The following is a 16,251-nucleotide window of genomic DNA, read 5'->3' as shown; positions in this document are numbered from 1 at the left end:
CAACAAACAGCAACACACGCCAACACACAGCAACACACAGCAACACACAGCAACACACGCCAACAAACAGCAACACACAGCAACACACAGCAACACACGCCAACACACAGCAACACACACTAACACACAGCAACACACGCCAACACACAGCAACACACGCCAACACACAGCAACACACACCAACACACAGCAACACACACCAACACACAGCAACACACAGCAACACACGCCAACACACAGCAACACACAGCAACACACACCAACACACGCCAACACACAGCAACACACGCCAACACACAGCAACACACACCAACACACGCCAACACACAGCAACACACAGCAACACACGCCAACACACAGCAACACACAGCAACACACGCCGACAGACAGCAACACACGCCAACACACAGCAACACACGGCAACACACCCCAACACCCAGCAACACACGCCAACACACGCCAACACACGCCAACAAACAGCAACACACAGCAACACACGCCGACAGACAGCAACACACGCCAACACACAGCAACACACACCAACACACAGCAACACACACCAACACACACCAACACACGCCGACACACAGCAACACACGCCAACACACAGCAACACACAGCAACACACGCCAACACACACCAACACACAGCAACACACACCAACACACAGCAACACACAGCAACACACACCAACACACAGCAACACACGCCAACACACAGCAACACACGCCAACACACAGCAACACACGCCAACACACAGCAACACACAGCAACACACGCCAACACACAGCAACACACGCCAACACACAGCAACACACGCCAACAAACAGCAACACACAGCAACACACACCAACAAACAGAAACACACGCCAACACACAGCAACACACACCAACACACAGCAACACACGCCAACACACAGCATCACACAGCAACACACGCCAACACACAGCAACACACACCAACACACACCAACACACACCAACACACACCAACACACGCCAACACACAGCAACACACGCCAACACACAGCAACACACAGCAACACACGCCAACACACGCCAACAAACAGCAACACACGCCAACACACGCCAACAAACAGCAACACACAGCAACACACAGCAACACACGCCAACACACAGCAACACACGCGAACACACGCCAACACACAGCAACACACAGCAACACACGCCGACAGACAGCAACACACGCCAACACACAGCAACACACGCCAACAAACAGCAACACACGCCAACAAACAGCAACACACAGCAACACACGCCGACAGACAGCAACACACGCCAACACACAGCAACACACGCCAACACACACCAACACACGCCAACACACAGCAACACACACCAACACATGCCAACACACAGCAACACACACCAACACACAGCAACACACGCCAACACACAGCAACACACGCCAATACACAGCAACACACAGCAACACACAGCAACACACCGCAACACACGCCAACACACAGCAACACACAGCAACACACGCCAACACACGCCAACACACAGCAACACACGCCAACACACAGCAACACACGCCAACACACGCCAACAAACAGCAACACACACCAACAAACAGCAACACACGCCAACACACAGCAACACACGCCAACACACGCCAACACACACCAACACACGCCAACACACAGCAACATACAGCAACACACTCCAACAAACAGCAACACATGCCAACACACACCAACACACATCACACATGCCAACACACAGCAACACACACCAACACACATCACACATGCCAACACACACCAACACACACCAACACACATCACACATGCCAACACGCACCAATTTCAGCTTGTTAACCGACGAGTTAACGACGCTTCGACACCAAACACCCTCTGCTGCAAGGGATCCACACCAGTGAAACCAGTAAAATCAGTGAAACCAGTTCAGAGACACTGAACCAGTTTGAGAAACACCAGAAACCACAACAAAGGTTTTACAGACCTCCATGCTGCTGTCTCCTGTTTACCTGTTCTCCTGTCTCCTGTTTACCTGTTCTTCTGTGTATCCATTTACCTGTTCTCCTTTGTACCTGTCCTCCTTTGTACCTGTTGTCCTGTTTACCTGTTCTGTTGTTTACCTGTTCCAATTTTTACCTGTTTTCCAGCTTGACTGTCACCTTGAACGTGACACACCACACAGACAGGTCTGCTGCAGAGCCGTGTGTATGAAGCTCTGCTCTACTCGCAATAAAAAAACAACCTGTAGGTGATTATTAGCGTGTTGAAAAGAACACGTGAACAAAGAGACACACCTGATACTATGAAACACACCCTGCCACCTGCTGGTGGATAGATGTAACACACACACACACACACACCTTCAGACCGGTTCTCTGTCTGTCTCTCTGTCCTGTTGCCTGTCCCCTTGGCAGTGGTATGTCCCCTGAGCTCAACTGTACACCAGTCTTTCTGTGTGCCCATGTTTCATTGGTCGATCAGCTGACAGGAAGTGGAACGACCAATCAAACACGGAAGGTCATGCCTCAGGGGGGCGGGGTCATAATAAACCAAGCTCCTCCTCAGACAATCAGAGAGAAGAGCTACACGGTGGGACGGAGCTATGACACAGCCTCTGGAAGGGTCATCACCATGACGACCATGGACAGCAGCCCTGACATCACCATGGTAACCGTGAACATGGACACGGGCAGGCAGGTCAGGATCATCCCACTGTCCACTGCTGATGATGTCATCACAGGGGGGCCGCTGATCACGATTCGTGAGGTGAAGACGCCGACCTCGCCGTCAGAGCCGCTGCCCAGCGTCTGTGACATCAGCAGTGATGTCATCACTGGGGCTGGCCCCAGAGGAGGCGGAGCCTCAGTGATCTCACCTTTGACCCCCCTTCGCTCGCCGACATCCCCTCTGGGTCTAAGCCTTACCTCCTCGACAAGTCACCTGATGGGCGGGACGTCGCCCTCCATGGCCAGAGTGGTACGCTGATTGGCTGGTTGGTGGTCGGCATGGAAATGAGCATGAGGAGCAAACGCAACAGCCTGGCAACAACACATTAACCCTTGCAGTGCCGCCACAGGAAGTGGGTTCAAACTGAACACCTGTCCTCCGACAGACGAGTTCAGTCTGTCCTCCAGGAGACAGGGTGTTCTCCAGGGGACAGGTTGATCTTCAGGGGAAAGGTTGTCCTTCAGGACAAGGGTGTTCTCTGGGAGACAGTTTGTCCCCCAGGAAACAGTGGGTCCTGCAGTGTTCAGTTTGAACTCCCTCAGCTTCTCCCTTCACCTCCTCACAGACACCATTTTGTCTCTGCCTGTCTTTTGGTCAAAATGGTGGACAGTGGACAAGGGACGGCAGCAGGTCGTCTCTGTGTTCTTTTGTTTGTTTTGTTGATGGTTTCTGATTGGCTGCTAGAGGGGGTGGGGCTTTTTTATTCTTTTATTTCCTGCTCTTCACTTCCTGTTGGTTGCATTCTCATGTTGTTGGAAGCGAAGCCTTCAGGGTCGGTCACAGGAGACATTTTTAGAACTCGGTCCTCCAGGTCCGAGTGCTAAATTGTAGACAGCTGTAGACTGTAGACTTGTAGACTGCTGTGGTATCGACTGAACCCCAGAGAGGAGGAGGACAGAAGGAGCACTCAGGAGGACAGAAGGAGCAGCACTCTGTCCAGAAGAGACCACATCTGTGGACCCCCCCCCCCCACCAAGACAGGTTTCTAGAGACAGCAGCATGGCTGTGACATGGACTCGGCGGCGTCTCCAGAGGTGGTCAACCTCCACATGGAAGTTAAGAAGAGAGCACTGATCTCCTTTCACAGGGACCACCCCCACTCAACAGTTCAGGTACCTGAATGACACCTGGGTCAAAATCAAGACAAAGGAAGAACACTTGAATGCAGTGGACTATAAACATTGAGTCAAGATATCAGAGGAGACAGTCTTGGACCGTGCTGAAGCAGGGGGTCTTCAGGACCCCAAATCATCGACTGAGAATGTGACCACAAGGACAGAGGGAAAGGAGAAGCAACAGACAGACATCAGGGAAGCACCAAAAACCAGTGGCTACCTTAACTGGGCCTTTGTCGAAACCTGGAAAAAGATCCATAGGAGATGGAGACATCCTCATTTCTTTTGTTCTTTTCAACAAACACTACAGCCCCGTGCACTTCAAACTCAGCAACACAGAAACTGGTTCACCCTGAGGACCACACACCCAGACTTCAGCCCGAGGATCAAACACCCAGAGTTCACGCTGAAGGACCGTATATCGTATACTCAGAGTACTGCAGTGTATGCAGCTCAGTGCAGCCAGGAAAGAACAGATTTTACACTGAACAAACCACTTCACCAACACACAGCACAAGGGAGCACCTCCACGGGCCTAGACTCAGCTGTTTACCGCTGCAGGACAGGTGACATTCCTTTGAGGACAGCAATGGACACATCCTGGCCAGAGAAGGAAGGTGGTTTGAAAGATGGCCATCAAACGAGCATCGATAAACAGAGGAGGACGATCACATCACTCATCACCACCTACAATACAGTCCTGAGATTTCGCCTCAGACTGCTTAAACACCTGTTCACACCTAAACCCATCCAGCCCTAACAACCTACATAATGGCCAGGTGGGTCATGTGACCTCATCAAGTTTGTGAGGGTTACATCAACCTGTATTAGTAATTATAGACTAATTACTAACAAATCAACACTCCACGCCCCTGACCACGCCCCCTAACCCCACATGACCACACCCCCTGACCCTCTGAGCACGCCCCCTGCATGGCAGAGGTGTGGCTGTGATCCAGAGGTCTGAGGTATCTGCTTCTTGTTTACCGATCTGCCTTTCTAACCTTTGTTTGTTTGTTTGTTTGTTTGTTTACAGCCTAAACCTACCTTTGATGAAATGTCTCCAGAGCTGACTGCTCTGCTGAAGTCGGCCCGAGAACAAAAAACCTTCAGAGAGCACAACCTGCTGAAGGTGTCCATCTGTCTCTGTCTGTCTATTTGTCTGTCTGTCCATCTCGCCGTCCATCTGTCTTTGTCTCTGTCCGTCTGTCTGTCTGTCTTTTAAAGGTTCGGCCACAGCAGCATTTATATCTCAGTAATCAACTCGTTCTCAACTCGTCACATGTTGCCTCTTTGTCAGTGGATTTCCATGTCTTCATGTTACGCTCAAGGTATCTTTCTGCGTCTACATGTTACGCTCTAGGTATCCTTCTGCGTCTACATGTTACACTCTGCATATCCTTCTGCGTCTACATGTTACGCTCTAGGTATCCTTCTGCGTCTACATGTTACGCTCTAGGTGTCTTTCTGCGTCTACATGTTACGCTCTAGATATCCTTCTGCGTCTACATGTTACGCTCTAGGTATCCTTCTGCGTCTACATGTTACGCTCTAGGTATCCTTCTGCGTCTACATGTTACGCTCTAGGTATCCTTCTGTGTCTGCTGTTGACATTCCAGGATCTTGCTCCCGTGATGTCAACTTAAGCACATGGTGGGATGTCGCTGCATATGGTTACATTTAGGCAATAATAGCACATAGCAACCAACGCCGGGATGTCAACAAACACAAAAGCCATCACGTTCACACAGGAAGAGAACACCGGACACCCTTGTGCTTTGTACGTTACTTTGTTACTGGCAGCGTTTCAACCTGATGCTGTCAAGCTGCGTATCATACAGACGCAACAGGTGGCTTTTTGCGTCACTGTGAAAGCGGCAATATTTTACGAGTTTAGAACGAAATCGGGCTGAAAACTTGACACACAATGTAACTCAACAGCCTGAGAGGTCACTGAGCTGAAGCACCGCCCCTTAACACCTGTACAGCTGTGCTGCTTTCAGCCCGAACAAAACTAATGAAACCTTTATTTACACAGAGACGGTGGCACGACGCCCTGGTCTCTGAGCATGTGACCAATAAAACGCAGAGTTCATCTACAACTAGAGTGTGTTTATATTAACGTGGCTGCTGATTGGCTGATACCTATAACACACACACCAAATGGCAGGAAATGCTTGCCAGCTGTTTAACTCCATTTGGAGAAACTTGCCGTTCAGCCTCGAAGTTGTGAAAAATGGGGGTTTGTGATTGGACACTGTTGTTTCTGTACTTCCTGTTTCAGACATCAGAGAAAGTGGAGACTGTCTTCCTGATGACAGAGCCATGTGACCAGGACCAGCCAATGGCGGACCAGCCTCAGGTAGCAACAAGAAGCCGTGTGGGCCCGCCGCCCAACAACCCCCCGCCCCCCCCACCGGGGTCGTGTATGATGCATGCTGATGATGTCACAGAGGAGTGGGCCAGTGATGATGACCGTATCAGTGCTAATGATGCTAACCAGGCTAACAGTCCAGCACATAAACAGGAAGTCAATGATGATGTCAGTGATTATGTCAGTGATGATGTCAGCGATGACGAGGCCAGCGACACTAGCGAGGATGCTATCAGTGTGTTAGCTCAGGCAGCAGTGGAGGAGGCAGTGGAGGAGGCCGTCAGACAGGAGGAGGCGCAGAGGCCAGACACTAACCGTGCTAATAGGGATAGCTTCAATGCTAGCTGTGAACAGGAAGTGACCGATAGTCCCAGACCACAATCTGTCCTGGAGACTAAATGTTACCATGACGACCAAGATGAGCACGACTCTGATGACTCTGACGACTCTGACGAGGAGGAGGAGGAGGAGGAGGAGGAGGAGTGGAGGTTTGGACAAAACTCCCCTCCTGCCTCTTTACCCCAGTCCCCCTCAGGACACGCCCCCTGCTCAGCAAATCAGACGCAGCCGTCCAACTACAGCGATGACGACGAGTCCAAACCTTTGCAGGAGGTAACACCTCCCTCAGTGACACCCCCAGTGACTCCTGTCCCAGTGACTTTTGTCCCAGAGACACCTCCCCCAGAAACTCCTGTCCCAGTGGCTCCTCCCTCAGAAGCTCCACCCCCAGTGGCTCCTGTCCCAGAGACTCCTCTCCCAGAGACTCCTGTCCCAGACACTCCGGTCCCAGAGACTCTTACCCCAGTGACTCATTCATTCCCCAGTCAACCAGTCTGAGGGACATCTGTCCCAGTTAAACTAGTCAAGGGACATGTCACAGTTGATCCAGTGTGAGGGACATTAACCCTGTCCTCTGTGTGTCTCTGTTACTCAGGAGGTCCCGGTGATGAGGAAGACTCTGACGTATGAAGCTCCAGGGGTGAGGACATATCAATGATCAGATAATCAATGATCACTTTAATCTGATTAATGTTCAGAGTTCAGTTTGTTCTTTTCCTGTAATGATAATTTAGTTATTTCTGTCAATGATGATTTAATAATTTGATTGATTATAATTTAATGATTTAATAATAATGTAATGATTTATGAGAATTTAATGATCTAATTATAATTTTATTCTTTATTGATAATTTAAATATTTTATCAATAACAGCAAATTTAATTACACACTGACTTCATGATTTCATCCTGCAGTCAGAGAACAGATTCGCCCAAAGAAAATCAATCACGTCTGAGTATTGACTGATTGACCACTGTATGTGTGTGTGTGTGTGTGTGTGTGTGTGTGTGTGTGTGTTTCAGAGCCGAGTTGACTCTGATCCTCCTGCAGGTTTACTGCTGAGCTCCCAGACCTTTACTGCAGAGACTGCCAACACCACCACCACCACACACATCACCAAGGTAACACACACAGGTTACCACGGTAACCACCACCACGCACATCACTGATGTAACACACGGGTTGCCATGGTAACCGCTACCATACGCATCTATATAGACGTTTCAGTAAAGGTCTTTTCTCCCAGAGATTTTGGGTGAGTGCTTGATGTTGAAAAGCTTGCTAGCTTCAGCATTGTGCGAGGTGTGACTTCAAAAAGTAAATGTTGAGTAACACTGTACCCGACTCAAAGTGATTCAGCTGTTTAATTTGAATATTCATTCATTCACGATTAATATTGTTTTTTCTATACAAAGTTCATCTGGTTCAGGGGGACGTTCAGTTTGAGTCAGAAATGTCTTGAAAATCAGAACCAGAACCAGGACTGACATCTAGCTGGATCTAAGTCTAACTGACTCTGTGTTTCTCTCCTCAGACGGTGAAAGGTGGAATCTCAGAAACCAGAATCGAGAAGAGAATTGTGATTTCTGGAGACACGGAAATCGACCACGACCAGGTAACTGTCAACAAAACTTTATTACAATTAATGTTTGTAACAAAACACTGAACATCAGGGAAAAATAAATGTTAATGAGGAGACAACCCAGGCTAACCTGGACAGTCCTGGAATAACCTGGGACACTCCTGGATTAACCAGGGACAGACCTGGATTAACCTGCGACAGACCTGGATTACACTGGGTCAGTCCTGGATTAACCAGGGACAGACCTGGATTAACCTAGGACAGTCTTGGATTAACCTGGGACAGATCTGGATTATCCCGGGACAGACCTGGTGTAACCTGGGACAGATCTGGATTAAACCGGGACAAACCTGGATTAATTGGGCACAGATCTGGACTAACCCCAGACAGACCTGGACTAACCCAGGACAGTTCTGGACCATGAGTCCAGTTCAATAGATCCCATCTCTGCAGCTGCTCAGAGGTTACAGGTGGCTGTCGGCTGTTAACCCTTTCAGCTTCTGGCTCAGAGCGCTTTCACAGAGAACGAGTCACCTGACCCGTCCATTCATGAAGGAGATGGATCAATCACATCACAGTGATCAGATATTATCAGTGATCAATACCAGCAGACTGATCTATCAGCTGGACTGAAACTCTGAGCTCACCTCATGGTACAGAACTCACTGGACTGTCCTTAGTTAATCCTGACATGGTCTGGACCTGGACTGGACCTAGACCAAGTCTGGACCTGAAACTGGTCTGGACCTTGACTTGGACCCGGCCTAAGCCAAGTCTTGACCTGGGCCTGGTTGTGACACAGTCTGGACCAGTACACCATTTGGACCTGGTCTGGACTTGATCCGGACCTGGACCCAGTCTGGACCTGGCCTGGCTGTGACCCTGGTGTCTCTCTTCAAGGCTCTGGCGGCGGCACTAAGCGAGGCGCGGCGGCAGCACCCTGAGCTGTCGGTCACACGCGTGGTCGTCCATAAAGAAACGGAGGTCTCTCCTGATCATGTGATCGATTAGTGACATCACAGGTAACAGGAGCCCCACGCTGGATGCTGATTGGCTGGCTGGTGCATGACAGCATTATGACATCTTGTTTGCATGTTCAGGAAGTTACAACAGCAGGAGCTCTGAGGCTGTGATTGGTTCACAGAAAGACGAGGGGCTCTTCTGATTGGATGAAATGTTTGTGAGGAGCCACAGAGGACAGCACACTTGGTGATTGGCTGCTGATGAACTCAATCTGATTGGACAGTCAGTGCTAAGAGGAAGTAAACAACCTCCAAACATTACTGCTTGCTAAGCTAACATGCTAACAGTATTCACTGTCCTGTCCACATCAGACTACATCAGTCCACATCAGACTACATCAGACCATCAACCTACATCAGACTGCATCAGGACACATCAGACCACAACAGACCACATCAGTCCACATCAGACTGCATCAGTCCACATCAGGACACAACAGACCACATCAGTCCACATCAGACTGCATCAGTCCACATCAGGACACAACAGACCACACCAGACCATCAGTCCACACTGGACCATAAGTCTACATCATACTACATCAGACCACAACAGACCACATCACACCATCAGTCCACATCAGACCGCATCAATCGACATCAGGCCACATCACAATAAACCACATCTCAGACTCTGGGAGGACAGGGGAGACGTTAGCATGCTTCGCAAATAGTCTTTGAAGCTTGCTGCTCTTCAAAAGCTTCAAAGAGCTTCTGGTGCTGAGCTAACCCGGTGTTGTTTCAGCTGGTTGGACAACACACAAACAGTCAAATGTTTGACGCAGAGACAGAGGAGACAACCAGTCAAATCTTCAGTGCAGGGCCAGAGGAGACAAACAGTCAAATCTTCAGTGCAGGGACAGAGGAGACAAACAGTCAAATCTTCAGTGCAGGGACTGAGGAGACAAACAGTCAAATGTTCAGCGCAGGGACAGAGGAGACAAACAGTCAAATGTTCAGCGCAGTGAAAGGAGACAAACAGTCAAATGTTCAGTGCAGGGACAGAGGAGACAAACAGTCAAATGTTCAGCGCAGGGACAGAGGAGACAAACAGTCAAATGTTCAGCGCAGTGAAAGGAGACAAACAGTCAAATGTTCAGCACAGTGAAAGGAGACAAACATGTCTTTGTTTTGGTCTCAGTTTCAATCAGACTACAGATGGATTTCTTTATAAATACGGTAAAGTGTCGCTCTGTCTCTCATCCAGCTGCTCTTTGTTGCTTTTGTTTTTATTTTGTGATTTGGGGGCCTGGTGCTCCAGCCTGACCGCCTTGCTTTGATCTCACCCATTCTCTAACTGGGAGTGCTGGTGGGCTGCTGGCAGCTGTAGAAGACATGATGCTGATCTCTACACCCGCAGTGTAACTAATATAGACGAGTGCAGCTGATGGAGAACTGCAAGACATTTGTTTTTTCTGGGGGAGTGTTAAATATATATATTCCGCATTTTATCAACAATCCCCCTTTACTTTTAGAGTACAAGGTTGGCAAGTTCATACCCGCTGGGTAATGTTAGCCCTGTAATGCTAATAGTAAGCCGTGTGATGCTAACAGTTAACTTTGTGATGCTAACAGTTAGCCTTGTGATGCAATCAGTTAGCCATGTGACGCTAACAGTTAGCCCTGTGGCACTAACAGTTAGCCCTGTAATGCTGACAATGAGACGTGTGATGCTAACAGTTAGCCCTGTGGTGCTAACAGCTCACGGATCAGATAATGACGTCACTGATGTCTTCTCTCTTGTCTCTTCAGGACTGAAGCTGGAAGCCTCTGATGCATCATGGAGTCGTAGTCTAGACCACAGAACCAACTGAGGACACCCCGAGCACACACACACACACACACACACACACACAACAGCACCTGTCTGTCTGCCAGAGACTCACAGACAGACAGACATACAGAGAGTCAAAGTGACAGACAGTCATACAAACGGTCAGACAAACAGACAGACAGACAGGTGAGACACGCTGCTGTGATGTCATCAACACATTCCCATGGCAACCTGAACCGATCAACCTCAGATGAACTTTCAGATTAAAACTCATTTACTTCCTTGTTCAACAAGCCCCACCCCACACACCTGGCAGGTGAAAGCACGCGTCTGATTGGCTGGTGTTTGACTGGCAGGCGTCTGATTGGCTGGCTGCCTCAGGTATTCTGCAGCTTTAGGAAACATTCACAGACCAGTTTGCACTGCCTCCTTTATTGTGAAAGTGCGTGGAAACTGTTTCCTGTGAGGTGTAAATTAGCATGACGGCTAACACTGTATTTACCCACAATGCAATAGTTATGTGCCATTCTCTCATCTCGCCATGGAAACCCTCGTTAGCATTTATTTTATCCACCGTCCCAGTTATTGATTCATCACTATTGACTGAATTTGTCTATTTTTTGATTTCTGTCTATTGATTTATTAATTGATTGATTTATCAATTAATGTATCTATCTGATTTATTGATTTGTCCATTTGTTGATTTTTGTCTATTGATTTATCAATTAATATATCTGTCAACTGATCGATTGATTTGTCTATTTATAGATTTCTCTCTATTGATTTATAAATTAATGTGTCTGTTAAATGATTGATTAATTGATTGAATTATTTCTGTGTATTTATTGATTCATTTCTCATTGATCACTAATTCATTAAGCTGAAAATGTGTTTCTCCCTCTGAGCTGAAATAAACAAATGAATCTGCAGCTTCGCCTCATTTATTCGACAACTGAAGAAAAAAACAAACCGACTCAATAAATGAGCAGGAAATTTAAAAAAGCTACGAGACGATTTCCTGAGAAACATCTGAAAACAGCATTTTAAAAAGAGGGAAAAGACCTGAAAAACACACAGATGAATAATGAAATGCTTATTTATTCAGTGCGATGACCCTCCTGAAATCCAAGGAATTCTTCTTCTTCCTATAAACGAATTGCCTTTTTGGGGCTTTATCATTCTCAGAAACTCATGAAACTTTGACGCTTTATCAGGTCTGCTGAAAAATTTGATATTTTAAGGGTCTCAGGTACAAATTTTAGAAAAGGGCTCAGGAGCGCCCCCTATAACATTTGTGCGAAACAGCCCCCTCCTCTGCTTTCACCTACGTCAATGAAGATCGATGGGCACACGTAGCACCCCGAGACGAACAAAAAAGTCTCTTGGACCCATACGCTTTTGATTTGAAGTTACAATTTTGGGATATTTTGGGCCATTTACAGGGGTCATAACTTTTCATCCTATTGACTTCAAAGTTTACACCTCCTCTCAGAAGGCCTGGGACATCAACAGTTATTCACTTCATGAGTTTTCATCACACCCTGTGGGAATTACTGGGGGAATTAACAGGAAGTAGTTAATAACTTTGAGGGACATGGTTCAATCTGCCCCAAACTTCTCGTGCTTGATAAGAGTCCTGACCTGAACACAAATACCACCACCTACTGGAAACAGGAAGTTACATGATTTATATTTTTAGGTGCATCCCCTTTTAGCTAAAACTTGGCAGTAAAAGTAGCTCTAAGACCTTCATGATGCCTCCTTGTGAAGATCATATGTTTTCAATGAACACCATGGCAATGCAGTTTTCACCACCAAACAGGAAGTTGTTGTAACTTCACTTTGCATCAACCGATTGGCCCAAAATGTTTCGGGTGTGATAAGGTTGCAGTCCTGAACACATAAACATGTCAGTTAACTATGAATCTCACTGCGCCACCTACTGGCAACAGGAAGTATACCCACTAACACAATTATCCTTTGATTTACATGAAATTTACATGGTTTGGTCAACACATGATGTGGACAAGGATGACTTACATTTTGTGTTGTCTCCAGCGCCACTTAGTGGCCATAAGAAGTACTACACGGTGTGAAAGATCTCCCCTTTTTTTAACATTTGCTTACATATACATTACACACACACACATATATGTGTATATAACACATACACACACATAACTTTGAGGGCCAATGAGGCCAATAAAGTTCCTTTGAATTAAACAGAACAAACGCTGCAGAATTAAAAGTCAGTACGCCTGCGATGCCCAACAGGATGTTAAATAAACGTTTTTCTACATTTTGTTGGGGCTGAACGCAGCACAGAGTTCACCTGAGTTTACCTGAGTTCACCTTGTGTGGATCTGTGGAAGGCATTACAGCAGGCTGAGCGGCACTCTGTGCATGAAAGGGTTAACCTTTCTATGTATTCACCTGTGTGATTTCATCACAGTGACAGGTCTGTTTTTTTGACTGAGTCAGCTGATCGTCAGCTGACGGTCAGATGTGTTTCAGACCTGATGAATCGACCTGAAATCACCTGATTACTGATTCTGGTGAGCATGCACATTAAATGCAGTGTAACACTTCCTGTTGGCAGATTTAACACTTCCTGTTGGCAGGTTTAACACTTCCTGTTGGCAGGTTTAACACTTCCTGTTGGCAGGTTTAACACTTCCTGTTGGCAGGTTTAACACTTCCTGTTGGCTCTCACGAAATTAATAAAATGATTAAATTGTTGAACTCGACTGGACTTGACTCATAGTCACGTCAGTCGTGTCAGAGTTGGGTAATGAATTCTGCGGTTTCGGTGGTAAACCTGTCTCCTGAGGTTACAGGACAAAAACAGACTCAGGACCATCAGATCTGTTTTCAGATGAGTTTATTGATTGGAGGAGAAACAAGAGTTTATCTGTGACATCACACCGACTGCGGACCAATCAGAGCTCAGCTGGGCGTGGCTCGGATGCAGGACATGAGTTAGGCGTAACACCCAACAGGAAGTGGGCGGAGCTCAGGTCCAGAGCTTCACTCAGGTGAGACTTGATGAGCTGCAGGTTTCTAAAACAACCTCTGAACCTGGAACTGGTGGACAGACAGTTTTGTCTCACCCCCACTGAGACAGAGGGACACAAGGGGACAAGGCGTCAAACAGAGAGACAGACTGGTCAATTTGAGTGACGAATAGCCGTCATAACGTTTATTTTTTAACCCCTCTGAGTCGGATCTCACCTGGGAACCCCCCCAGGTAAATGGGGTTGTTGGTCTCGGCAGAAGTAGATTGTGGGTAGGGGTTGGCAGTGGTGAAGCTCCGCCCATCGATGGTCAGACTCAGCAGGTGTTTGGTCTTCTTTGCCAGGAGGCGATGCCATCTTCTGTCACACAACATCTGACCAATGGAACGCACCGACACTCGCCCCGCCCCATTATTCACGTTAAACACCACCTGAGGACGCAGTGATGTCATACATGATGTCACACACGGTCATCATCTGACCAATGGGACGCCCCCACTCTTGCCCCTCCTCCTGAGGATGGGCACAGGTGATGATGTCATACATGAAACAAACACACACACACACACACACACACACACAGGTGACTCACCTGTCCGTCCATCATTTCCAGTCCGATGGCGTCCACCTTTGCGCTGCTGATTCCTAGAAACACTGCCTCTGATTGGCTCGTTTGAAACTCCAGAGACACGGACACGTCAGAACCGACCTTATAACCGTCACGCACTGAGCACACACACATGCACACACACAGATTAACACCATGACGACACGTGATGACACGCGATGACACGTGATGACATGCTCTGCCTGTCTGTCTGTCTGTCGGACTCACTGAGGGCGGCGTATCCACTGCCATTAAAGTAACTTCCTGTCTGGTCACTGTTGAAACAGGAAGTAACATGGTGCTGCGAGGCTGGGCCGGACAGATCCAACATTGCGCCGTTCAGACTGACTGAGCGAACACAACCTGGAAAACTGCTGCTCACCTGGGACATGAAACAAGACGTTACAGGGGGTAAACATCTGGCTCTGTTACTCAGGATGAGTCAGTATGGTCACATGTGAGAAGTCTGTCGTGTGATTGGTTGTTACAGGTGAACAGTCTGTTGTGTGATTGGTTGTTACAGGAGAAGAGTGTGTGGTGTGATTGGTTGTTACAGGAGAAGAGTGTGTGGTGTGATTGGTTGTTACAGTGACTGGTGTGATTGGTAGATGACGTACATTGATCCTCCTGGTGGGTAGCGTATGTGGCAGCCCTCCCAGGTAGAGTCGGTTGTCCACGTCCAGCTGGTTTCCTTTCACAGACACAGAGTCTGGACTCGAGCCGTCGACAGACAGCGATGCCGTTCGCCGGCTGACGTCAGCGCTCACCTGACGGAGAGAGCAGATCTCAGCATAGCGCTCACACCAACCAACCCAAACAAAGAAACTCAACTTTTAGACCTTTACCACAAAAACTCAAAGCTAACTTCAAACAGACGTGACGGCAAACGAGCTGAACGTCAACTCGTCAGAATCGGAGCTGCCGACAACCAGTCAAGAGCGCGGCCCAAACTAACAATGGCAGCTGTCAGTGTCAGAGACATTTCCAAAGATGCAGAAGCCGTCTAAAGGGTCGTCACTGCGCTGTGGTGTTAGCATTAGCCAGCCTTCTGTGGAGGTCTATAAGCAGGATGTCCCAGTGCATCGTGGAGCTGCATGAAATATGATCTATAATATGAAATATGGCACGTGGCGTTCGAGGGTGGGACTTGCATGTGTGTGTGCGTATTTATGTGTGTTGCAGGTGATGAACTCACAGCGTGCCACTCTCCGTCGTTAACAGTGACAGACGAGGTAATGGAGGCGGGGCCTTTCCCCAGGTCAGCTGACATCATCAGTCTGCCCGCCGTCAGTCTGAGGACGATAAAGTCCATCAGTTTGGAGTCGGACAGGAGGATGATCAGCCCGTCCACCGCTCGGCTTCGAACCCACAACCTGAGAGACACACTGAGGACGAGGACAGAGGACAGAATCTCAGCACAGCACCGCCAACATATCAACAAACCCCGCCCCTCTCTGTCGTCATGGAGACTCACCTTCTCCGGACGGCTTTGGGGTCGATGATGAAGGTCATGTGACTGTGTTTGGACAAACCGAACTGAACTGCTGACGTCAGGAAGGTTGGTTGCGCCTCCAACACACATTGCTTCACACACAGATCAATAAACAATAATCACTAATCAATAATCATTACCAACTAGAAATACTGACTTATAATCAATAACAATGATCAATCCCCAATAATGATTACAG

The 16,251-nt window shown here is 48.0% G+C and overlaps 2 protein-coding genes across 4 annotated transcripts in view; one reads left to right on the top strand and one right to left on the bottom strand.

The window, feature by feature from the left end:
- Window positions 1–11,868, top strand: part of LOC121938758 (band 4.1-like protein 3) — a 29,902-nt gene extending 18,034 nt beyond the window's left edge. For all 3 annotated transcript variants that reach the window (XM_088072230.1, XM_088072231.1, XM_088072232.1), the window contains 8 exons: window positions 2,571–2,981; window positions 4,884–4,979; window positions 6,132–6,833; window positions 7,156–7,200; window positions 7,584–7,682; window positions 8,096–8,176; window positions 9,044–9,165; window positions 10,918–11,868. In XM_088072230.1, coding sequence (XP_087928356.1) covers window positions 2,571–2,981; window positions 4,884–4,979; window positions 6,132–6,833; window positions 7,156–7,200; window positions 7,584–7,682; window positions 8,096–8,176; window positions 9,044–9,154 — 1,545 coding nt within the window. In that variant the 3' untranslated portion in view covers window positions 9,155–9,165; window positions 10,918–11,868. The remainder of the gene's footprint in view (window positions 1–2,570; window positions 2,982–4,883; window positions 4,980–6,131; window positions 6,834–7,155; window positions 7,201–7,583; window positions 7,683–8,095; window positions 8,177–9,043; window positions 9,166–10,917) is intronic.
- A 1,941-nt stretch (window positions 11,869–13,809) lies between these two features.
- lama1 (laminin, alpha 1) overlaps window positions 13,810–16,251 on the bottom strand; it is a 37,323-nt gene continuing 34,881 nt past the window's right edge. Inside the window, exons 58-64 of the mRNA XM_088071989.1 lie at window positions 16,035–16,144; window positions 15,756–15,945; window positions 15,178–15,327; window positions 14,789–14,942; window positions 14,546–14,679; window positions 14,171–14,384; window positions 13,810–14,054 (exon numbers count right to left, since the gene is read on the bottom strand). Coding sequence (XP_087928115.1) covers window positions 13,879–14,054; window positions 14,171–14,384; window positions 14,546–14,679; window positions 14,789–14,942; window positions 15,178–15,327; window positions 15,756–15,945; window positions 16,035–16,144 — 1,128 coding nt within the window. The 3' untranslated portion in view covers window positions 13,810–13,878. The remainder of the gene's footprint in view (window positions 14,055–14,170; window positions 14,385–14,545; window positions 14,680–14,788; window positions 14,943–15,177; window positions 15,328–15,755; window positions 15,946–16,034; window positions 16,145–16,251) is intronic.

This window comes from Plectropomus leopardus, chromosome 21 (assembly GCF_026936395.1).
Source record: "Plectropomus leopardus strain MGB_pleo_1.0 chromosome 21, ASM2693639v1, whole genome shotgun sequence".
NCBI lineage: Eukaryota > Metazoa > Chordata > Actinopteri > Perciformes > Serranidae > Plectropomus > Plectropomus leopardus.
This window is presented reverse-complemented; position numbering and strand designations above follow the sequence as displayed.